Source organism: Pygocentrus nattereri, chromosome 17 (assembly GCF_015220715.1).
Source record: "Pygocentrus nattereri isolate fPygNat1 chromosome 17, fPygNat1.pri, whole genome shotgun sequence".
Taxonomy (NCBI): Eukaryota; Metazoa; Chordata; class Actinopteri; order Characiformes; family Serrasalmidae; genus Pygocentrus; species Pygocentrus nattereri.
Genome location: NC_051227.1, coordinates 20898693 through 20923489, shown reverse-complemented (window position 1 = coordinate 20923489; position 24797 = coordinate 20898693). Strand labels below are relative to the sequence as shown.

Here is a 24797-nt window from a genome sequence, read left to right as displayed (position 1 = left end):
AGCAAATCTGAAATACATCTTGGACCCGACCTACTAAGAGCTTTAAAAATAGCTAAAATTAACTGTTAACCAGTGTACACTGTAAAATATGGCTTGTCAGGTCAAACTAAAAAAATACTTCATGTGGTAAGAAGTGAACTAATTAGTTTTATTCAACTTAAATAAATATTTTAAATGAGCAGTTCTTTCAATCAAAGTCATTTTTTAGTTCAGTAAAACTAGTTCAATTGCTTGTTACTACATGAAGTAATTTTTTTAGGTTGAACTGAGAAGCCATTGTTTACAGTGTAATGCAGGTAAGATTGGAGTAAGATGCTCTATCTGATTCACTCCACTAGATCCTCAAGTAGCAGCATTTTGCACCAGCTATATATGTGACAAGAATAATTAGCTCACTCCATTATACAACAAATTACGATAGTCTAACTGTGATGAAATAAAAAGCATTTATCACTTTTTCCAAATCACGAAAAGATTTAATTTTTTTTTTTTTTTTTATTTTATGAATTGTCTTATGATCTTTCTAACTGCTGCTGGTATCTGTACATCAAATTTAAGGCAAAGATCTCTCCTATATATTTGCAAGAGTTTGGCCAAAGATAAAAGATCACCCAGACTCTACATGTAAAGCCTGGTCAATTAGGGGGACCCAAATAAAATAACCTTTCTCTTACTTTCATTTAGCTGCAGGAAATTATCATCCAAATATTAATGTCAGTCATTAAGCCTTTTCAAAGAGAGAGACTCATCAGGCCCCAGAGGAATATACAACTAAGTATCATCTGCTTAACAATGAAATGATATGTTTTGCTTCCTGACTTATACAAATAGAACCAAATAGTGGCCCAAAATAGACCCTTAGGGAACCCCAATTTGGCTAAAGCAGATGAAGTAGTTACTTGAGATTTGCGGTAAACCATTTCAGTGCTGACTTTGGTAGAGCTTTTGGTAAGTCCAGCATTCTGTAGAACATTTGATGTTTGTATTATTAAGGGCTTCTCAGAACACCATTAAGCTTTTCCTGTAGAGGAAGGCTTCATCACCTAGAACAATCTTCTCCACAAATTAGTCTTGACTAGTGTTACCCACTAGCTAGGTTTCTCACACAAAGTCACAGATTACAGGTGCCTGTGGCATCACCAGGGTTCAAACCCGTGATCTCCCAAGAATAAATCCAACGGTCACACAGTTGTGCCATGTGAGAGCCCTGACAAGACTGATAAATTCTGATAAGCTTTAATATTGGATTATTAAAAATGAAAAAGACGGTTCTCCTTAAACAGTGCTTTAAAGACTCTTTCAGCTATTCAGCCTGAAGTAGTTATGAGGAGAGTTTCAGCCTCTACTGCTTTTTGAATGAAGCGCAGGGCAGCCAATCGGAACAGATATATTTCCATATGGAAGTCTTAAAGGCACAGTATCAAGACCAGCTTGATTGGTTTTAAGGTGTAAAGAGACGTTAAAAATAGTCTAGTGAAAATGAGTGCTATGTTTGGTAACTGCAACTACACAGCTGCAATACGTGGACCTCAGTGGGGGAAATAAATTGCAAGAAAAAATTAGGATATAGACTTATCCTTGCTTAAATATGAACTGAGACATGAACTAACAGGGTACAAAAGACTGACTTTAAACTCAGAAACTAATAAATAAACAGCAGAAACTAAAAACCCCAAATACAAGCCTTCCACAAGCCCGATGTGCATTAAGAGCAAAAAAGGCCATTCTCTTTGTCTCATTCACGCCTTACATATTTGTTTAAAGGATTTGTTTAAATTCACTGTTTTCAGTGACAAAAACCGAGACCAATTACTTTACCACAAAGCATGCAAATGCAGCTATGGGCTGTGACTGAGGTGGTGTTTCCTTCTGTGAAAGCTGCAGTAGAATCAGATCTTTAATCTCATATTAGCAGCAGGGATTCCTTTAAAATGTCTGTGATGCTGTAGATTGGAAATGGTCAAGCCAGTTAGTGTCTACAGACTTGGCATCATGGGGATGAAAAGGATTCTTTTAAATTCTGATCATCATCAGTGGTGCTGTTACAGCAGTTACCTGTCTTGTGTGCTTTCAACCAAAGTTATTTAGGTTTGCATGAAGGAAAACCATAAATACGGGACAGCTGTGGCTCTAGGGCCTTAATGTCAGCAGTCACTAAGTGCCCTTGGTAATATCAGAATCATGTTACCGACTCACATACACGTCAGCATGTCAAACCTGTGCGTCCACACACAAATGCATACAGTACACACACGCCACATATAGTGGTTGGCGCCACATCATGCTCTTCTTCTGTGCACCCCTTAGAGGATAAGGTTATGTATAACGTTATGTTGTTGTGCTGTAGTGCTTGTCTCGGTTCCAGCATAATGATGGCTGATGCCGAGTAGCGCTCTATTTCTTTCTTTATTTATTTGCTCTTTTTTTTTTTTTTGGAGCGACTGATGAGAGGACCATGTTTGTGTTTCAACTGATTGCTCAGACAGCCTCTCGTGCCCGTTGAACGCGTTTAGCCCGAGTGACAGATGCTTATGGTTATATTAATCTTTACTGTTTTGAGAACAGATTTCCTTCCTGTATAAGAACAGATTTATGCCCTGCATTCTTCAGCCCCCCCTTTACTCTTTGCAGGAGGTCATAAAAGCTTGTTCTTGGTCTGGCTGTGGCTTTATGATCTCTGGGTGTGATTGTGCTTCTGCGTGCCGTCAGTTTTTGCTCCGTTCTGTGGTGTTTGGGTTTCCTTCCTGTTGCGTTGCTTGTGTAGCTTGACTTGATACTTGTTGCTTTGCCATTTGGACGTCGGTGTTAGACTTTAAGTCTACCGCGTTCAGCTGTAGATTAGAACATATGTTTAGCGTGTGCCCAGGTGTTCAGATGTTGTATCAAGTAACCGTCAGACGTGCTAACATTGCTAAAAGTGAAAGTAAATAGCCAGTAGTCATTATTTAAATAAAGTGGTGCTAATTGGTCGAGCTTCCATTCATTGTTGTTTCACAGTATTGCAGTAGCTGGAAATAACTTTGGTTTTATCAGCCATCAGTGGAAGCTGTTTAACAGTTGAATCCGAATGGGAGGACTACAGTCACAAATCATAGCAGTGCGGGAGCAGCTAGGCGTCAGGCTTGAACTATAGATGGTTTGAAATGTCAGAAGATGCATTAACAGCATTAAAAAACAGTGTCAATAATCATTTAGCGCATTATTAACATGTTAATCTTGACACCACTAAATAAAACAAAACAAAAATATAGAATATGGACACTTTACAAATCTGGTTGAGCTGCTTCTTTAACCTGTGGGTCTAGGTGTCGTTGAGCCTGTCTGAGTGCACGTGCGCTCTGCTTGCATGTTTGTTCCTGCATAGCAAGGTCCTCAGGGACATGATATTTAGTGCTCTCCCCCATCGGAGCCTTCGCCTGCTCTTCTGGAACAAAGGCTGGTGGAATCAACACACAAACAGTCTGCTGTCCCCTGGATTCTCCTTGGCCCTCTTAGTCACTCTTATTTCACATTTAACCATAAATCTCCCATTAGAGGCGTCTCTTTTGTGCTCAGGCCCTCGTTCCTGCGGGCTTTATCAGGAAAACATCAGCGCTCTTTAGTCCCGCTTCCACTGACCCCCTGCACACAGAGGGCAAATGGGGCTGATGCAATCTGATGCTATTATTAGCTCTGATGGTGGCATGGGGCTTCAGTCGCTACCTGCCAAAGCTCTGGAGCCGGCTGCACTCCGCTAAAGCTAACATCCATTATGGAGAGTGTTCAGAAGAGCAGCAGAAAAAAAGTAAGAGCAAAAAGCAAAAATGAAAGAAAAAAAGTATGGAAGAGGCTGCGCTGAGTACAGGCCACCAAGCTGGTTTTGGTCTTGTGTTGTTTTCCCCATTTGTTTTCTGCGTCTGTTTTTGTGCCATATTTTTTTTTCTTCCTTTCTCTCTCTTTTTTCAAGTTTCTCTCCCTCTTGAGAATACTAGCACACCGTACGTGTCGGGGAGCACCGCTGACTCGGCATCGCTGCATATGACATTGTCATAAAACATCAAGTGGCTTAAGATAATGAGTTTTTCTTCAGTTCGTACCGGGTCAGAGCTTGGTGGTTATGAACATGTTGAACCGTGCTAAAGCACTTTAGTGGGTGTTGCTTTCCGAGGCGAAGGCACTGATCGTCTCGCTGTATGGGTGTGAGGGGGGGTGGGGGGGACTCCTCTGCTACATGAACTGGTGGCAGTGTTTTCTGGGAAAGCACACTAAAGGTGTGAGAATTCGCACCTCATATGCAGATCGCTGTCGAGGAGGATGAGACGCGTCTGTCTTTATGGTGCAGTCTGACGGTCTCAGCCATGGGCCATGTGCATCAGTTGTGATCTGTTGCTGTGCGTTTTAAAGGAATATTCAAGTATTTTTCAACCCAATCCATTTCAGTTAAATCTGTTGCCAGAGGAGTTACGGCACTGGCGTGTCCACGTTGATCGCAGTGAAACGTTTGAGTGTGTAGAATCAGAGCTTTCTGTGTGCTGCTTTGGTTTCTGTCAGTGTGTAAAAGATGCACAAGGATTCCTTCATCTTCATTCCGTTGATCAACCTAATTCAGAGCGCGGTTCAGATCTGTAAGGGCTTATTATCGATTAGTTCAGTCAGAGTAATGTTTAAATTCAACTGATGTGTCTTTTGTTCTTCATAAAGGTAATTCAAAGTTTATGAAGTTGCTTTTTTATTATATTACATTTTTTATATAGCAAATTAGTGCAGCGATGGCTCTGAGAAATCATGTGATTAATGGAGAAGTGCAGATTAAACAGCAGAACAGAGAACCGTTTTAGTAGAAGTCAAAAAGCAGGTGCTGACAGTCTCTAATGACTTTTATTATGAACGTGTTGATGTCACCTGATTTTCTGTCCTCTTCTAAGCTCAGTAAAACTCCTCTCCACACTAACCATGTACCAATATGTACCAATGTGGCAGGTGCAGGTTGAAAAACACTGATATAGGACTTCCAAGTGGCCTGGCTGAGTAGGCTTTGAAAAATCATACCTTTTGATCCCCGGTCCAAGAGGGCAGTTTGAAAAGATGTTATTTGAGTTATTAACACACTCAAATTTATATCAATGTAAAATAAAACTGCCCACAACTGTGGTAAAGTTGTGGCATCACATTCGAGCTGGCAAAGATGAATTTAGATGTTTGTTTTTTTTAAGTAACTTTTTGCTTTTATACACTTGCGTATGTTTAACCCCTTAAAATCGCAGGCTTTTTAAATATTAAGGCCTATTATTCAGTAACTACAGGGCCTTTAATGCAAACTAGTTGAGCTATTCTTAGATTATAGTTGTGTGTAATAAATCTTTGAACAATGTAAGGGGTTAAATGTCACTTTTAATTGAATAATTTTTAACAGTGCACTCATACTTTCACTCTGTACGTTTAAACCCTCGCCAAGCCTCCCTCCCAGCTTTTTAGAATTGTAGTACGACCTAGCAAGTGGCCAAAACTAAATTAGGTGAAAAGTGTGGTTAAAAAGGCTGAGGTATTCCTTTAATAGTAATGGAACTCTGATGATTTGTCTTTAAACAGTTGCCAAATAAAAGTCCTTCACAGCTTTGACTCATAGCTCTTGAACAGGTGTTAAAATAAAACACAGGCTAAAATACTGCTACTCTCCAACACCAACATTTCTTCGGTGTCTCGTTAGAGCCTAAATACAGAGAAATCTGAAGTGAGAGTGCATTTTGCTCCATTATTACAGTGTGAGAGCACAGCTGTAAGTGCTAACTCGGAGAAGCTGTTGCTGAGGCAGTGTGTTAATGATGATGCGTACGACGCCGGGGTATGATGGCCAATGAGCTGAAGCGGCTAGGCGTGCAGGGTTTAATTAATGAAAACACAGTAGCAGCAGTTTTACCTCTTCCCCCTCAGGCCCTCCAAGCAGGTCAATTAGCAGCCAGCAAAGCTGCGAAGTCGGCCCATGTGCTTCTGCACCCACCACAACCTACAGCCCTCTATTGTGAGAGCACATTAACCGGGCTGTGTCCAGCCCAAACATTCCCTGTGTCCCTCTGAGGTGTCTGTGTGTGTATGTGTGTCTGCTCTGTGTCTGTTATCCTGTACAGCACTAATGAGGATTGGGTGTATCAGGTGCATTGAGACAAGACTCTTCCGAAAGCATTCTGTAGTGTAAAAGAAAATACCTTCCCTCAATCTGTAGAGGCGAAATTAATTACAGGAAAACTGTTAACCACAATTAATTAGCTTTCCTGAAACTGTTTCAGCTACATCAAATGCCAAATGCCTGCTGTGTTTGTGTTACATTGGCCTGATCCAAAGTTGTGTTGTGCTTTGTGCCATTGCTGAAAGCTCGTATCTGTCTACGTGAGAAGGGAAGACATTCTGAGGTTTCAGTGTATTAAACTAATTAAACAAATTGATTAATTAAACTTTCCTCAGAGCCGTTTTGGAACATTTCTATAGGCCTGTTCGTCATGAAACATTGACACAATGTAAACAACAACTGGTGGTTTCAAATGATGAAAAACAACAAAAATGGAGATACAGGGTTTTGTTCTATGTACTCAAGCGTTTTTGTGGAAGACGTAAACTACTTCACTTTGTCTCACTTTAGCCTCTCAGTTGCCCTTTTTGTGGTTAGTTTCATGCTGTTCTCTTTGTTCAGTTCCTTTACCCCTTTATTGTAGCTCACTCCTCTCACTTTGCAGCTTCAGCATTCTATTTTGGACCAGAATGTCCATAAAAGAGAAGAATAGTACCACAAACTTCAGTTCCTGTGCTGATAAATGCTTGCTGTGCTAAGAGGTTTCTCTACAGGATTTTGGGAGGTTTTTTTTTTTTTGTACACTCAAATTTTTTAGGGCAATCACTATTACTTAATTAAACTTTATTTTAGTAAATTATTATTGTGTAACACTATTGGGTAAATTACTTAGTAAATTAAAGTGAATCAGCAATGAAAAGTTGGCAGTTTCCATGATGCCCAATTTAAATTCTTATTTATTTCATTTCCACTCAAATTGTCCATTAAAGACAGTCATTAATTTTTCAGATTTTTAAGAGATTAGATAAAAGATCAAAGGGAAATACATGGAAAAAAAACAGGAGTTCAAAAAATTAGCAAAAGATGTAAAGAAAATGGAATTATAACAACTGTGCAAGACCTGGTAGACCACCAAAGCTGTCACCATTAGATGAACAGCGCTTAAAGCATTCGTCTTTGAAAGACAGGAGAAAATCAAACTCTATTTGAATTACATTTACAACATTTAGCAGACGCTCTTATCCAGAGCGATTTACAAGAAGTGCTTTGTCTATCTAGAGAAAGTATCTTTGCTAGTTATCAATAGGTTAGAGGGAAAGACAGTCCTGAGCTCAGATACTGCTAGAAACAAAATTACTGTTCCTGTCTGTCCCTCCTCCTTTAGAAGACAACTCAGGGCTTTGAGGCTGAATGGATGTGTAGCTGTCATAAAGCCCTTTCTGAGAAAAAGACAAATATTTGCAAATCAAACAAAGAAGTTGCTGGGCTGCTCAGAACGAGTCTGGTCACCCCAGAATCCAGGCCTCTACATCATTGGATGTGTTTGGGATTACTTGGATTGTGAGAAGCAAAAAATGCAACCAACTTCTAAGACTGAACTTTGGACTTTTTTGTACTTTTTTTTATTGTTTGGCCTTTTTATTTGTAATTACTTGATTAATTGTGAATTAATTACTTGGTGAATTGTGAATGAAGTAAGATAATCACTAGTGGTGGTACTTGAGTCATCATTTCAATGAAGTAACAGTACTTTGAGTGGTGTTGGGCTGTTCTACCCACTTCTAGTGTGTGGTGTGGTGTATGTGTGTGGTATTTCTTATAAGCAGGTGGACAGTTGTCTTTCCATGTAATTGTTGTGGGAACTGAATGGTGGGAAAGCTACACTTCCCCCTGTTAAGATCTCATCTGTCGGTTAGTCATTTCTGTGAGGGGAGGGGGACCCAGACCGCAGGTGACTCTCTCCACCTGTGCCCACATTCGGTATGGGTTAGTTGGCATGGCGACCGCTGCAATGAGGAGCCAGGGAGCGTTGTTAAGGGAGAAGGGGGAGGTTACACTAACTTAGGGTTTGAGTGTCAAAGGCTGTGAACTGCCCGTTTTAAACACGTATCGGCTACAGCCTCCGGTCTGCTCCACTGACTCTAGTTCCAGTCCATCACACGCATATATGTGTGTATGTGCATGCGTGCCTGTGTTTGCGAGCGTTAGCTCCCCTGACCAATGAGGCTCAAAGGATGTGTAGTTTGCATTTCAGCAAGCCACTCAAGCTTGGCTGTCATTTGCATGGGGCTAATTGTGTTAGATTCATGACAAAAGCCCTCTGTTCTGCATGGCGTGCCTGACTCATCCCTCAACTCTCCATGGAGAGTCCCAGCAACACTCAAAAACTTGTCTCCATCATTCATGCGCACATACATGGGCTCCACTAACACACACATACAAAATTTGTTTTGAACATGGTGCTATTAAGGTGTTCAGGTGTTTAAGTGAGGATTTTGCATGTCCATCATTGCTAGGTCATCATAGTAGTTCAACAGCCGCTGTAGTTATACTAACTGTATATTTACAGTCATCTGTATAGGTCTGAGATCTAGTTTTGCAAGATTTGTGGCTAATCTATACAGTAACGCCCGAATAGGCTGTCGTTCTGTTTCGTAAAAAAAACACATACCATGTGTTACTGGTGTAGGAAGAGGAAGAGAATTGTTCACAGAGGAAAAATGTCAGGGGGTCTGTGCACCACCACACTGCAGTGTCAGCAAAAAAGAAGATAAACACTGCACTCTTATCCCTCCTTTGCATTAACCCCTTAATCTTATTGGATGAACATGTGCTCAGGCTAATTATTTAGTAACTACACTAATTACTAAAAGTTAACTTAGATATATTGTGTGTGTGTGTGTGTCTGCATGTGTGAATATAGAAAGATTTGTACTTCTTATGTTAGTTTTATGTTATTTTATTATTTGTTTCCCCTCATGTTTATGTCTTATCTGTAATCATTTATTGAAAGCAACATACATATGGGCTTCATGGCACATGAATACACATTGAAAAAATATTTAAAAAGCAATAATTGAATATTTACGAGTAGATTATGTCAGTATTTGCAAGATGATATCAGATGTTTATGAAGTTAATGGAGTTGTATTGTATTGGTGATTTGAAATTTGCAACATTTCTAATACCGTTATAAAACATCACTCCTAAGGTATTGAAACTATAAGTATAGGCCTAGTTAAGAGCACCATATATCCATTCCTTGCCCTCAGACTTAAGTCATCATTTAATACATCTTTTCCTGTAATAATGATCTTCACCAAGCCTCTTCCTTATAAGCTCTTTGTACAGACTTATAAATGGCACAAATGTCCATCGGACAAAGCAACTTGTGTCAATTTAGTGTCATTTACTTCGTAAACATCTGATATCATCTAGCACATGCTGACATCACCCATTCATAAATACTCAGATGCTGCTTTTTAAATGTTATTCGGTGCTTAAGCATGTGTCATAATGTGCCTGGGTGGGTAGCCTTCAAATAAAGTGTAACCATTTTTTCCTCTGTATGTGAACTAGACAGGCCTGCGAACACTCCTTCACCATTTCATTAAAATGTGCTTCTTTCACTGAGAGAAATTTTCCAATAAATGTCAAACGCCACTATAACTCATCCCACTTATCCTACCTGGCAAAGACGTGTAATAATTCATAAAACCGCCCAGACTGCCATCATCTTGAGGATGGTAAATGAAACAGAATGCGGAATAAAGTTTTGAATGGCAACTACCCATGTATATCTGGCTTTGCCATCACAGAACAGCTCTCTCTGTTGCTTAATTAAGATGAGTGCTGGCGCACGCATGCAAGAAGATGTCAGAAAATAAATTTTTCTTCTATAAAAATCTCCTCATATGGAGTGTGTAGGCTTATAGGAAGACACTATGAGTCAAACACAGAAACGCACTTGCATGAGCATCGTCCTCCTCACCCACACACCCTGTGCTCTAACTTGTACATGCAATGCCGTACCACACACTGGGCCATTTAATACATGGAAAACAGATCTTTCTTCCTCTTTTTGTAAACGTTGGCTGTGTGTGCATGCATGTATGTTTCTGTTCGTCTCATTGCCTGTTTTTCTGCTAGCAGATGATCGATAAGGCTAGCTAATTTAGCTAATTATTTTCAGTCAAAACAGCTATTAAGTACAAGATAAACATTTTTGATGAGAGATTGGATAGAAGATAATCCACCTGTACAAGGAAGACGAAAGGCAAAGAAATATAAGCGAAAAAACTAGTTTCCAGAATTGGATTATCCTGGTAGACCACCAGCAGATAAACAGTACATAAAGCTTTCATCTTTGAGAGGAGTAAATCAAGCTCCACTCTTGCCTTAGATCTGAAGAAATCTCCAGATGTTTCTGTCCATCCTTCCACTGTGAAAAGACCACAGTCTGCAAGGATGTGTAGGTTTTAAGAAGCCCATAATGAGAAAAAAGGAAATGGACAAGAACGAACATCTGCAGTTTAAACAAAGAAGCTGCTGATGTTCTCAGAACAATGGACTGGCCACCCCAGAGTCCAGCCCTCAACTATGCTGAGTGTGTTTGGGATTTGCAGCCAACTTCTGAGACTAAACTTCTGACGTGTGGAAAAATAATCTTGCAGATTTCTTGAAAAACCAAAAGCAAGTGTCTCTCAAAAAGAATGGGAGCTGTAATAAAGGCAAAGAGTGGACACACATGCTGAAAAGCATTAGGCTTCTGTGTAATTTTCTGTTAAATGTGTTTTCTGCTTTTTCTCCTGACAGTGAAAAAATGAATATCTTGTACTTCGTGGCCATTTTGAGTGGAAATTAATTCAAATGATGTGGAGGGGGGGGGTCTCTGACTTGCGCAGTGCTGTGTGTGTGTGTGTGTGTGTGTGTGTGTGTGTGTGTGTGTGTGTGTGTGTGTGTGTGTGTGTGTGTGTGTGTTTATATATATATAAAATATGCACTCTTAATAGCTGATGCTGTGCAAATGCAGTGTAATAGCTGTACCCAAACTAAGACCATCTATTCTGTTTCATTTCTACTCCTCCCTGAAACTGAAACACTGGGTGAGCTGGAACAGTGGCTGGAGTGAAACTTAGTCTGTTTTCTGTGTGTTTGTACAGCCACCAGTGGAACTCGCAGTAGTACTGTAAGTGTGTTAGAGAGGCCTCCCACGCCTTACTGTCTCCTTCACTTGCTGACGGGAGATGGCTGCAGCTTTCATTCATTCACTGCATTTGTGCTGGCTCTGTCGTTTGTGCTACACTGGAGAGAACACCAGACAAGGTAACACAGTGAATTTACTTGACTCAGATGTGTCCATCATTTCCACATGAATTAAATAAATTACATCTAGACAGTTTGTTTTTGGTGCTCCTGGGAATAGTTATGTTGATGTTATGTGTTGAATTCGTGTGGAAATTATGTATATATTTGTATCATGTAAATTCAGTGTAGTGCTTTTTAACCGTATCAGTCCAAATGCTGATGATACGTTCTGAGAATTTAGGCGACTGCCTCTTTAAAGCTGTTGCCACTTAAGTTACAGCACATGTACTCACAGGCCAGTGAGAAACATATTGGCCTGTAGAATTGGCACTTTTTCTGTAACAGTGATTTCTGTCACTGGATATAAGATGCAGTAGGGTTCATTTACTGATGCACTGTGAGGTAAGCGTGCAATTCAGAACTCAGTTCGGATCAGTTATTATTATTAATCATTATTGATTTTTTAAATCGGAATAGCGATAAAACACTTATAAATGTGACTTGCATTTTCTTGTTCAATAAGAGTGTTTGTGACCAACTAAATAAAATATTTTTAAAATAAAAAAGACCAAACATGTGGTCAAATCACAAGTTTCGTTGATTTTGTTGGCAGCAAAAATAAGTGCACATCCTCTATAGAGAACACAGTTGTGCACAATTTGTTTTTTTATTCAACATATTGGGAAAAAAATACACATAAAATGTGACCTGTGTAAAAGTAAAGGCACGTTTACTATTTCAGTTTTTTCCAATATGTCTCCAATCTGTCTGATTTTTCCAACTTGGCAAATAAATAGAAAATGCCATATTTAGGTTTGTTCCATGTAGAGGACGTGTTCACTGTTAACTTACTTTCGTTTAGTAATATGAACAGGAGTTTTCAAACTTTTAAACTTTTCAGTTAAAGGTGTGAGACGAATCTGAACATGAAATTTAAACATTAAAAAGTTTAATTTTGCCACACTTTTCTGTTCAGTCAAGTCAGCATACACTCACCAGCCACTTTATTAGGTACACCTATTCAGTTGCTTGTTAACACAAATAGCTAATCAGCCAATCACATGGCCGCAACTCAACGCACTTAGGCATGTAGAGGTGGTCAAGACAACTTGCTGAAGTGCAGACCGAGCATCAGAATGGGGAAGAAAGGTGATTTAAGTGACTTTGAACGTGGCGTGGTTGTTGGTGCCAGACAGGCTGGTCTGAGTATTTCAGAAACTGCTGATCTACTGGGATTTTCACACACAACCATCTCTAGGGTTTACAGAGAACGGTCTGAAAAAGAGGAAACATCCAGTGAGCAGCAGTTGTGTGGACGAAAATGCCTTGTTGATGTGAGAGGTCAGAGGAGAATGGGCAGACTGGTTTGAGATGATAGAAAGGCAACAGTAACTCAAAAATCCAACCAAAATCTCTGAGGAATGTTTCCAACACCTTGTTGAAAGTATGACACGAAGAATTAAGGCAGTTCTGAAGGCAACAGGGGTCCAAACTTTTACTAGCAAGGTGTACCTAATAAAGTGGCTGGTGAGTGTATGTGGAGTATATTACCTCAAAATAAGCACATGCAATTAATATTAATTATTAATTAATTAATAATGAATACATATTTTCAGTTTACAAGTCAAACAGCATTCTTTTTATATGTGTATTCAGGTTTGAAGCTCTGTTGTGCTCTGTTCTGCTCCACCTCGCTCTGGCATGTCACAGAGGAGCGTGTTGATGGAATTTTATATGATTTGGCAGATTTTGGACTGAAGAGCACTTTGGTTTTGATCTTGTGTGTATGTGTGTGTGTGTGTGTGTGTATGTGTGTGTGTGTGTGTGTGTGTGTGTGTGTGTGTGTTTTTTTTGTTTTTTGGTTTTTTTGGGAAGAAGCAAGAATGAGCTAATCTTTCACATGGTGAGACCTGATTGGGCAAATGCATGTACTTCCTGCTGTTATTTTTGGCACTGTGGTTTTCCTTAATGAAGCTGTCTCTATAGCTATGTGGTGACAGAGCTGATGCAGAGTGACCTGCATAAAATCATCGTGTCTCCTCAGCCCCTCAGCTCCGACCATGTCAAAGTCTTTCTCTACCAGATCCTCAGAGGTAAGACTCATTCTGAAAACAGCACCAGAACATCCTGGCTGAATCTGACTTACTGAAGTTTTGATGCCAGATGAGACCTGTCTGAGCCCCACCAAACCATCAACCCAAAAAAAAAAAAAAATAAAATTGTGTATGTGTGTGTGTATATATATATATATATATATATATATATATATATATACATATATATAGAATTAGTAAATATTTTATTTATAAAATAAAATTATAAAAAAAGTAAAATATAAAGGTCAGCTGGGGGTTAGAGACTATGCAAAAAAAGAAAAAACTGAAGATTGCTGCCATATCTCTACTGAAATTTCAACTTATATGACTGAAACGCAGTGACAGTATTTCAGACTGTCGGCAGTAATGGAACTTTATGTGTTGAATATTGAGGTATACCTTATTGTTTGATATCATATTCCATATGCCGAAGCCTAACAAATATTTGAGAAATGATAATGATGTCCAAACCCCGTCGAGTCTGGCAGGAATAATTGGGTGCACTCCAGTTAGGTCAGATATTTAAACCTCTAACACACACACACACACACACACACACACACACACACATATACACACACACATACACACATACACGCACACACGCACGCACACATACACGCACACACGCACGCACACACGCACCCATACATATACACTCAACTCCAACTATGTGAAAGTCTTTCTTATCCAGATCATCTAAGACAACATACACACGCACACACATATACACTCAACTCCAACTATGTGAAAGTCTTTCTTATCCAGATCATCTAAGATAACATATACACACACACACACATTCACCTCTGACCATCTCAGGATCTTTCTCTGACTGGGTGAGGTGAGACTCAAGCAGACACATGCACTCTCCCCAACCATGTCAAAGTAAATCACATGCACAAATGTCATACACGCCTGTTCATCCATACCTCTACAGATAAGTGTTAGAAATACACAGATTTCACCATATGGTCTGTATTGTTTTTACCGATTTAATGTAAAAAAGAAATGTTCAATTGCTTTTATTTGTTTATTTATCTTCCAAAATCCAGTTGTCAAAACAAGAGTTCAGTGTTCAGCATAACCAAAACAAACAGGCAATTTTAAAGTAGAAGACGATTAGATGGTAAAACACACAGTGTAAATTAAAAATTACACTATCAGTGTTATTTATCTTTTCACCTGATCTTCTTTGGTAAGTTTATATATATATATTTGTTCTGTTTGTTATTTGTTCTGTTCTGTTTGTTTATATATTTGTTATTTATATATTTATCTTATGTATTTTTGCTTTTATTTAAAAAAAGATTTTGCTGTGTAAAAATGATGTAGAAAATAAAAATGGTATGATGAGATATGATAAACCACATCTTAACCACAGAGAGACAATCATTAATAGGTTATATCAGGACAGGCTCTGTCTCCAGACAGCACATGACACCTCAGAATAAATAACAGCTAAAAGGGAGTAATTTGCTGATTTCATTTTGTTGACTCTTCTCATTGTGTCTGCAGGTTTGAAGTATCTGCACTCCGCTGGCATCCTGCACAGAGACATCAAACCTGGCAACCTTCTGGTCAACAGCAACTGTGTGCTCAAGGTTAGCTTAATGGCAGTCACAATTTCAACTCGGTGGCTTGAGATCAGAGGTTGTCCTTCCCTGTCAGCGTTCATAAACTCAAACTGCACAAGCACATTACATTCTTTTGGATAATTCTGCGGATATTGTTTGCTGTGTATAGGGCATATATGTCAAGGAGGAGCACAATTTGTGCCATTTGTTAGCAGTTTATGTTGCCCTTGGGCCTCTGCTAGTGTTCCTTACCTTTTGCTCTCTCAAGGCTGAATGCATAATAGTGGTCTGTGTTTTGGTGTGCACAAGGTCCCAGTAACTCAGCTCTCGCCGGGGGGCCGAAACCTTCATAACTGTCAGGTCACGCCCATTCTGCACTGCATACATACACATACACGCACACATGTCTGGGCTCCTTTGGGATCGATTCATGTGCTTATGTACTGACATCAATCCACATTCTGGAGCCCAAAGTCAGCTCTGGAAATATGGCTGTGTCTGTGAGGCTTTTCTTTCTTTTATCTTTTTCTTTCTTTCTCTCTCTCTTTTCCCTTTTCTCTATTTATTGCTCTTGCTCTTTGTCCTCTCTCCTTTTCCTTCTCTCCCTTCGTAGTCATTTCTGTCTTTCTTTTTTCTGTCACTCTCTTCCATTTCTGTCGTTTCTCTCTCCTGTCTTTCTCAGTTCATTTCAAAGTTGCCTTGTTGGCATGATAATATTAGCTTGTATTTGCCAAAGCTTTCATTCCTCTCTCTCTCTCTCTCTCTCTCTCTCTCTCTCTCCTTTCTGTATATATCTCATTCTCTCTCTTTTATCCGTATCTTTCTATCTTTCTTTTCGTTCTTTGTTTTTTCTTCTTTGTCAAATTCTTCCCCTCTCTCTTTCTTTCATTTGTCCCTCTTTTTCTTACTCTTGTTCTCTTCTTTCCCTCTATACTTCTTGTCTTTCTCACTCTTTTCTGTCTCCCTCTCTCTTTTGTTTCTTTTCTTTCTCTGTCCCTCTCTCTCACTGGCTCATTCTCTCCTCTCTTCTGTTTCTTCGCCCTTTCAGTGTTTCTGTCTTTCTTGTTTCTTCTCCTATCTTTTTCTCACATTCCCGTATTAGTCTCTCTCTCTCTCTCTCTCTCTCTCTCTCTCTCTCTCTCTCTCTCTCTCTGTGAATGTGTGCTGACTAGGTCAGGCAGCTAGAGAAATCTGCTAGAGGGGAGAGAGGGAATAGATCAAGCTCTTAGGCTCCAGACAGGGAATTATTTAGCATGTATTAGCTCATTTATCCTTTAAATCCCATTTCCGGAAAGAGAAAACATTTCCCCTTCTTTCGGCACTTACTGTCCATACCTCAGAGAAGTGTTCATGTTTGTATCTGGGTGGCTTCTGTGGTTTTCAGTGAGTCTTTCACCGTTTGTCTATGTACTTTTGGGTCTTTATTTACAGCACCAGTGTCAGCGTCGGTGTGCATTTCAGATACATGCTTTCAGTGGACGGATTTTTATTTAGTGTGCTCATTCAGAAGCGCCTCGCTTTTCATCATTCTAGTTTGAGAGATGATTAACATCTTCCTCCCAAAATATCTCCATCCCTCACTCTCCGTCTCCCTCTCTCTCTCTCGCCCAGTCTGTGGGGCCTGTTTCATGTGATGGGCCTCGGAGCAGTTGGCTGCAATGGAAAGCTGCTCTTTGTGAATAATGGGGAGCCAAGCACTGTGCTACATTAATTTGCCCCACCACCCCCCTTTTCTTGCTCACTTCCCATCATTCTGTCCACTAATTTATACTTAGCCAGTCCAGGAGAAGAAGGAGATACTGCTTGTCAATTCAGTGAAGGGCTTTTGTAGTTCAGTATTGTCTAAAAAGATACTTAAATTTATATTAGCTTTATAAGCCCATGCATCTTAAGTACTGGCACTCTGCTAAAACAATGTCTTCCACTCTTATAAACCTGACATAGCTTGTTTAGAGACCATACAGAAGGTAGTATTTCCAAAAGTATTTGCACTGTCTAGCCAAACGTGTGTGGACACCTGACCATCACACCTATATGAGCTTGTTGGACACCTCATTCCAAAACCATGAGCATTAATATGGATTCGGCCACCTTTTCTGCTGTATAAGCCTCTTCTGGAAGACTTTTCACAAGAATTTGGATTGGATCTGTCCCCATTCAGTCTGATGTTGTACTAGAAGGCCTGGTCCACAATCGGCTTCTCGGCCATGTAAAACCATTTCAAGAAGCTCCCAAGACAAAGTTACTGTGCTGATGTTGCCTTAGTGAGTGATGCAACAGAGCATAGGTGATTTTATGACTGTATGTGAGCAAAGAGAGAATCTGATGTATAGTGTTGGTGTAGTATGATGAGTAAGCCTCAGTCAGAAATCATCATTAGCAATGCATCATACACAGTTCTGTGTAAAAGTCAGAACACCCTTTTTATTTATTTCATTTTCAGTCAAATTGCCATTGAGTACAAGTTATTTATCTTTTGCTGGAAGCAATTTAGCAGAAAATTACTCACTTACTCCATCTCTACTTACAGTATCAAATCTTTCAGAATTTAATTTGTGCACTCTTCACGTTTGTGCACCTCCTGTTAGGTACTTGGGGCTTGTGTTTAAATGGCTTGTATTTAAAGCTTTAACTGGAAGACCCAGCACTACTTTCTGATTATTCTGATCAGTGCTAGTAAAATCGTTGCACACCTCTTCTTCTCTATCTATGACAACCAAGATGATATATAACACCTTGTATAACAATCATTTCTCACTTCAGATCTGTGACTTTGGCCTTGCTCGGGTGGAGGAGCCTGACGAGTCACGTCACATGACCCAGGAGGTGGTTACACAGTACTACCGTGCCCCTGAGATCCTGATGGGCAGCCGCCATTACTCCAACGCCATTGACATCTGGTCTGTGGGCTGCATCTTCGCCGAGCTGTTGGGCCGACGCATCCTTTTCCAGGCCCAGAGTCCCATCCAACAGGTAACCTATGTGTATTCATATAAAGGCTGTATAATGGATTATAAGCCTTACCGCTCAATTTTGATGATTTTCGTATTTAAAGAAGTGATGCATTACATTTGCTTTATTTCAGTATGTTTATAATATACAGTTTAATTAGTCTTTCAGTTTACTTGCTTATTGTGTTGATATATTTGATTCATGTGGAAATTATGTACATACTTGAATATAGTAAATTCTGTGCATCACCTTTTTGAGTTTGCTCAGGTCTGATCAGTCCTCGCTTGGAAAGTTCACACATGCATGTTTGTACATGGCTCCTATCTAAGGCCCCATTCACACTTGGCATTAGCATGCATCTTGAGTCCTATTATAAGTGGACAGTGCTGAGTGCAGGTGTGATTGGGGTAGAGATACATTGTGGTCCTGTGACTGTGACCACCTTCAGAAGTGATCAGAGACGCATATGATCACATAGCATTTGTAGTTTGTTGAAGGACCACCTTAATCAGACAAAAGTAGCTGCGTAGCTTAATTGCTCAGCTCCTCCACCATTAAGCCTTTAAGTAAGTTTACAAGACTTTCTAAGACTAAAACGATTATTTTGGTGTAATGTTGTGTGTATTGAGAAGAAAATGTCTGAGTTATGACAAGTTAAACACAGAGAAAATAAGCAAATTCTGATTTTCAGAAATTTACATGAAAGTGAATGGGGCAGTTTTCTGTGCCTAGTGCCAAACAAATGCTCATAACTCTAAAGCTAATTGATAAAATGTTTTGAGGTTTCAGAAAGGACAAGTTTCTCTACCATTTAAAACTGAAATGGAGTTTCTAGGTGAAAGTTTAAGGATTTAAAAGCAGATTCCCTGCGTGATCAGCTGTGTCTGTGAGACTGACTGGCCTGCTGTGACGTCATCGATGTCTGAAGTTCTGAACATTCCGCTGTTCATTCTTATGGGAGGTTTTTCATTTTAAACTTAATTTTATTAAAAACACCCAATTCGATCGACTCCAAAAATACATAGCACAAGTCACAGCGCCGAGACCTTCGAAACGCAGTTTGAACGGAGTCTGTACATTAAGCATTTCGGGCTGTATTAATCGCAGAAAAGTGTGGAAGAAGAATAAGAAGAAGTATGAGAGATAACAGTAGAGTGCTTTTTCAAGCTCTCTAATGACTCTGAGTCTTTAATTCCAGTTTGGGCCACTTTCATGTGTGACATTGTGACATTAAAGAAATTGATCTAAATCCAATATTCGACCTCGATCTGAACAGTCAGATCAGAGTGCTACTTTTACATCAGTCCAATTCAGTCTTTATCATAAATTTTTCACGTGCAGGAACGGACCCTTAATGGAAACATCGTCAGAATGCCTGTTAATATGGTTATGCTTTACATCTTTCATTCTGGATAATGAACAAAATAATACAAAGGCAGTGTAAAAAAAGTAAACACAGAACTTACTAATGAGAGAAATCAAACTAACAACAAAAAAATGACACATAATATCTTTTTATCCAATATATATTGCTGTTTTGGCTCTGAGGTTGTGGCCTAACATTCCTCTTGACTGTAGGTAAATGAAATAAACTAAGCTTATTTTTTCTGTTTAATTAGAAATTCATCATTTTTAGTGTTTTCTGTAAACATTGTCCAGCATGGTTGTTTTAGTTTTGGCTGTTTGACCTTCATGTTTAAAGCAGCAGTTTGCACTTGTTAATGTTCAATATCATGTAAAAGGAATCTTTTTAACCTTAAGGAAAGACAGAGAACAGCTGGGCAGATTTGAGCAGTAAATCAGATGTGGGCCACTTAGCTGGAGTCTGACCTCAACTTTAATGTCAGCTTGAAATCAAAGTTGACCTTTTTTTATCTTGTTAGTTTATGTCCCTGGTCATATCAAGCAAGGTTCATCATATATTGATGAATATATGACGGTGATTATTGACTTTAAGTTTTACATGCTACTTTGCACTGGACAAAGGGCAGTCATTATTAATGCCTTTGTTATACACGCCATCCTGTTACTTTCTGCATAGTTGTGCTGTAATTCCATTTTGAGAGAAAAAATCATGCATCTGTTTCAATAATCTTTAACTTCTATATGAACTGAAACACTGGCCAGTGACGGGTCAGATTGTGACCTGTTGTTGCATTATTTGGGAATATTGCGCAAGTATGCTAATGAATAAAAGCGAGAGAGGTCAGTGGGTTTCAACTAAAGGCTGTGAAGTTGTAGAATGGATCTGGATGGACATAATACTGGATTTAGGTGATAGCAGTTCAGGATCACTGCTGAACATGAATTGAATTAAAACTCGTACAATCATCTTTTTACTTATTTACTTCCTTCATAGAAGATTCCAGAACAGGGCTGATGTGGCTGTGAGTTTTCATTCCATGCTAAAGCACATTTGACTCTACTTATTTAATCAAGGGGATCTCAGTCTTCAAATAGCTGATCAGATGTGTTCCTGCTTTGTTGGAACAAAAACCTGTAGCCATACTGGCCCTTTATGGATAAGACTGGCCACCCTGTCCTAGAATAAATGATTTTGGCTGTTGTCTCCATCCACGGACAAGCATGTGCTTGTGTCATGCATGTGCTGCTGAAGGATCAAGGCTTTAAGTGAACTTGCTGGACTTTAGATGTAAATGCTGAGTAATTAAGCTTGTGATATCTGTTTCACCTTCATCGACAGAGCTTGTGCAGGCGGCTTCACAGACTTTGACATCCCCCTTAATCCTAGGGTTTCGTCAACTTTTACATTTTACAACTTTTACATTTTTTTTTGATAGTTTGTCACATCATAAATGGATATAGATTCAGTGTGGGGTAGGGGTGTGAGGTCAAAGATCACTGGTGACTTGAGATATGGATTTAAGGGGTAAGACTTTGTGGGTTAGTATTGCTAGTGTCTGTTTTATACTCTCTTAATTCACTTATCTTAATTCTCTCTCTCTCCATCTCTCGCTCTCTCGCACTCTCTCTCACACTCTCTCTCACACTCTCTAAGAGAATTAATACATGCTGTCTCTATTACAGTTGGATTTGATCACTGATCTGTTGGGGACGCCGTCTCTGGAGGCTATGAGGACAGCATGTGAGGGGGCAAGAGCTCACATTCTTAGAGGACCCCATAAACAGGTGAGTTTGAACTCATCAGAGATTTTCCCTGTTCCTGTATCCACTAGTTCCCTGTTGTCCGGCTGTTGTTGGAAGAAAACTTTGTATCTTCATTTTTTATAGTTTTTCAGTTTTTGACATAATTTGAAAATACTTTTTGCTCTTTACATCGTGTGTAAATTTCATGATGAATAGACATAACAAAATGACCCAAAATGACTTGGAGAAAAGTCTGGTTGCATTGACTTACTTTAAAAGTAAAGTAGGTTTTTTCCTTCTCCTGTAAAGTTACCATTTTGGAGATATGTTTCGACAAGAACGATATGTGAACTTACTTTCATTTGGAAACGTGCCCCTTGTCTAGGGCTGTTGAAACATTTCCATATGACTGTAGTGGAAAAGCTATTGTTTCCCCTCTCTGCCTCTATTCTTGCCTGAATGGCAAAATGCAGTGCGGCATCCAGATTCATTTGTGTGAAGTTGAAATCCGTCGGTCCAGCAAGCTCTGAAATGAACTTGTACTGTTAGAACTGAGGAATCAAGGAGTTGAGATCCGTCTAGGGAGAATCAGAGACATGATGGAGAATGACACCGGAGAGGCTGCGGCTAGGACAGAGAAACCACTGTGGTCCCTGTGTCTTTAAAACTGCACTAGCATCTTTTGCAGACTAGTTAAAGCTTTGTTTGTGTCCTGGAAAATTCCTTATATTGATATCTTCAGTCCCAGGAAGTATTATAAAGCGGTCTCATGGTTGGTCTGTTTTTGGCTGGTAATTGGCTGCTCCTGCTGAGTGACAGCACCTATTGGCCACTCACGTGGGTTTTCCGTGGCTCTCGGGGCCCTGCTGCTTTCCTGCGAAAAGCTCCAGCTGCTCTCTCTGCTGGGTTTCCTGAAGCTGAGCTCACTCCTGCTCTCTCTCTCTCTCTCCAAATCCTGCCCTCTGCCATACTGCATCTACTGGCTGACTGATTGGCCTGCTGACGTGAGCAAGACAGAGTTTATTTTTTATTTTATTACGGCTGTAACACATATTCTTACAGTTCCTTCCCTGCAGTAGCCCTAGCAAGCGGAAGTGCTGAGAGATTCACACCGCATGCCTTTTACTGTAATGTTTTTTGTTTGAAAGGACGATTTGAATTTCTGGTTTCTGTAATATGTTTGGGTTACGAGTTGATTTTTGATCACCATGGTTTTGATGGTGTAGGATACATTGCAGATTGTTTATGTTTCTGTATATTAGAGATGTAAATCTCCAACCTCATCATGATTCAGTTTAATTAGACTCTGATTCAATTATATTATGATTTATTAACACTTTACTTGATCCCTGAACCATACCACTGACATAACCACATTTATTTTGGTTCAGTAATATAACCGTGTTCTATTACTCTTACCTGTAATTCTTATGTGCCTTAGCGTTTGATATCAAAGCAGATTATGTCATATGCTAAAAAGCTATATGTTGCTGTTTACTGTAGCTAGCTTTAATGACAGTGTCATGTTAGCATTAATTAACTTTAATGGTGGCATCACACTGTTATATTTCTGGGCACAGTCTGCCATGTAACTCATGACAGCGTATGACATTTGCCATGGCACATTTATGGCAACATTAGCTTTGATTCTGTAGGGGAAGATGAAATGGATCCAATTTCACCACAGTATAATTTGATTTGCTTATTTTGGTACAACTCAGAAATATTTGTTCAGTTACAGTACATACACAAATATGCCTGAAGCTGTTTTCACAGTAGTGGAATACAGACATTATTGATATTATTGAATATCATTGCAACTGATTATTAACTGATGATTAATAACTATATTATTACCTTCTATCCCCAAAATGGGAACTTTACAGGGAAAAAGCATCTGAATTATCATTGTAAATGATGAATTTGAAGTAATTTTAGGTCATTTTGGACCATTTCTATTAGTCCACACAATGTTCACACAATGTCAAAACACTGCTGCAAATTATGTAGATCTTTTTCTAATGTAATTGAGATGTTCTAATAGGACAGTGATGACATGTAAGTACTTATAGGTAATAAGAAATAACCCTAAACCCAACTTCAGAAGCTTCCTTTCTGTTTCAGACAAATGAGGCATTTGTAAAACACATGGAATGTCATTTATGATAAGCACTTTACAAAGTCATTGTTGCTCTTTTTCACACAATGTGAAGGGCAGCTTGTGTTTTGAAATGATCAGAAAAAAGAAATAGGTTATAACATGACCTCATAAAGCCGTTCAGTTGCCACTTTTAGATCACTGAAGCATTTTTTACTGCTACTGTGCGTGTGTTTGGAGCTGGGTGTTGGCTCTGCGGTCCTGAGCAGCCGCACTGAGAAAACGATACCCCGTGGAGAACAGGAACTGCAGCGAAAGCGCTGTGGCCGTCCGCTTCCTGCCTTGCATCGACCCGCTGCCTGGACGCTCGCCTAGCAGCAAACCTCCTCAGCGCATACTCTTGTACATTATCTTACTCACCTGCTAAACCTGCTGTTTACCATGCTTGCAAATACCCTTTGGCTCTGCCCTTTCTCTCTTACCACCATATATCACACACTGAGACACCGTCACACCCACACACACACACACACACTCTTTCTCTCTGACATTTGGCTGACCTTGTCACTCTATGCTCTCCTCTGTTAATGTGGCTGGCAGGCCCCAGAGCAGGATGTTTTAATCACATCTATCGACTGCTGCTCCATTTACAGGGGCTGCTGAGGAGGGTGGTGTTGGTGTGATTGGGGAGGAGGGTGGTTGGGGGTGTCTGGAGGAGGTGGAAAAGCAGAGGATGAAGCTAAAGCTGCACAAAGTTCACTCTTAAACAGTTGGACTTTGGATTTGTGGGCATCATAGATGTGGGTACTAGCAAGGTCACGGAAGAACTTTTAATCTAACAGCAAAATCCGATTTTTTTTATCTGTTCAGGGACACACCATTTTTTTACAAAGAGATTTTCACACTTATTTTTAATTAAGTAAAAAAAGATCTGAAAGGCTAACTATGAAATAGCTATTGACTTTAGGTATATTTTGTAGTACTCAGTTTCATGTTCATTAAAGTGTCTTTCTTGGTATGAAAAGCGGGTTTTGCCTAAAAAACTATTTGACTTTCTATTCCAAGCTATTGGAAAATCTAGTACTGTCAAACGATTAAATTAATTAATCACAGTTATTTGCATCATTATGTGCATTATAGTGTGATTAGAAGGATGACTCAGAAGGATGAACAGTTTAGAAACAGATTCAGTCACAATCACAAAATAGGAAAATGCATAAAGGTAACTCTGACAGCCCTATTAAAAGCACAAATTGTGGCCTCAAGGTGGTTCAAAAACCTGAAAGTTTGGGACACTGATGAGTGGTGACATTGGAGCAAGGGGATAAAATATGTGTATTTTGACATTATTCCCAAAGTAGAGCTTTTATCAGTTTTGTCATTTTTGCAAATATCTAATATTTTAAAGTTATTGAAAACAAATCAGTTGACAAACAGTGACAAAAAAAGTCATGATCTTTTATTAAAGACAGATAAAAAAATTCCCCAGACCTTTAATGGACACCATACTATACATGTCACTTTTCTTTTTCAAAGAAACAAATGACATTGTTTTGGTAACATTTTTGTTAAAATATACAGTGAAGTTAGAACACACAACTTTCCTTGACCTTATC

The 24797-nt window shown here is 39.4% G+C and overlaps 1 protein-coding gene across 1 annotated transcript in view; it reads left to right on the top strand.

Annotated features, from left to right (window-relative positions):
* Window positions 1–24797, top strand: part of nlk2 (nemo-like kinase, type 2) — a 97742-nt gene that overhangs the window by 49972 nt on the left and 22973 nt on the right. The window contains exons 4-7 of the mRNA XM_017707201.2: window positions 13337–13443; window positions 14965–15050; window positions 17787–17996; window positions 21024–21125. Coding sequence (XP_017562690.1) covers window positions 13337–13443; window positions 14965–15050; window positions 17787–17996; window positions 21024–21125 — 505 coding nt within the window. The remainder of the gene's footprint in view (window positions 1–13336; window positions 13444–14964; window positions 15051–17786; window positions 17997–21023; window positions 21126–24797) is intronic.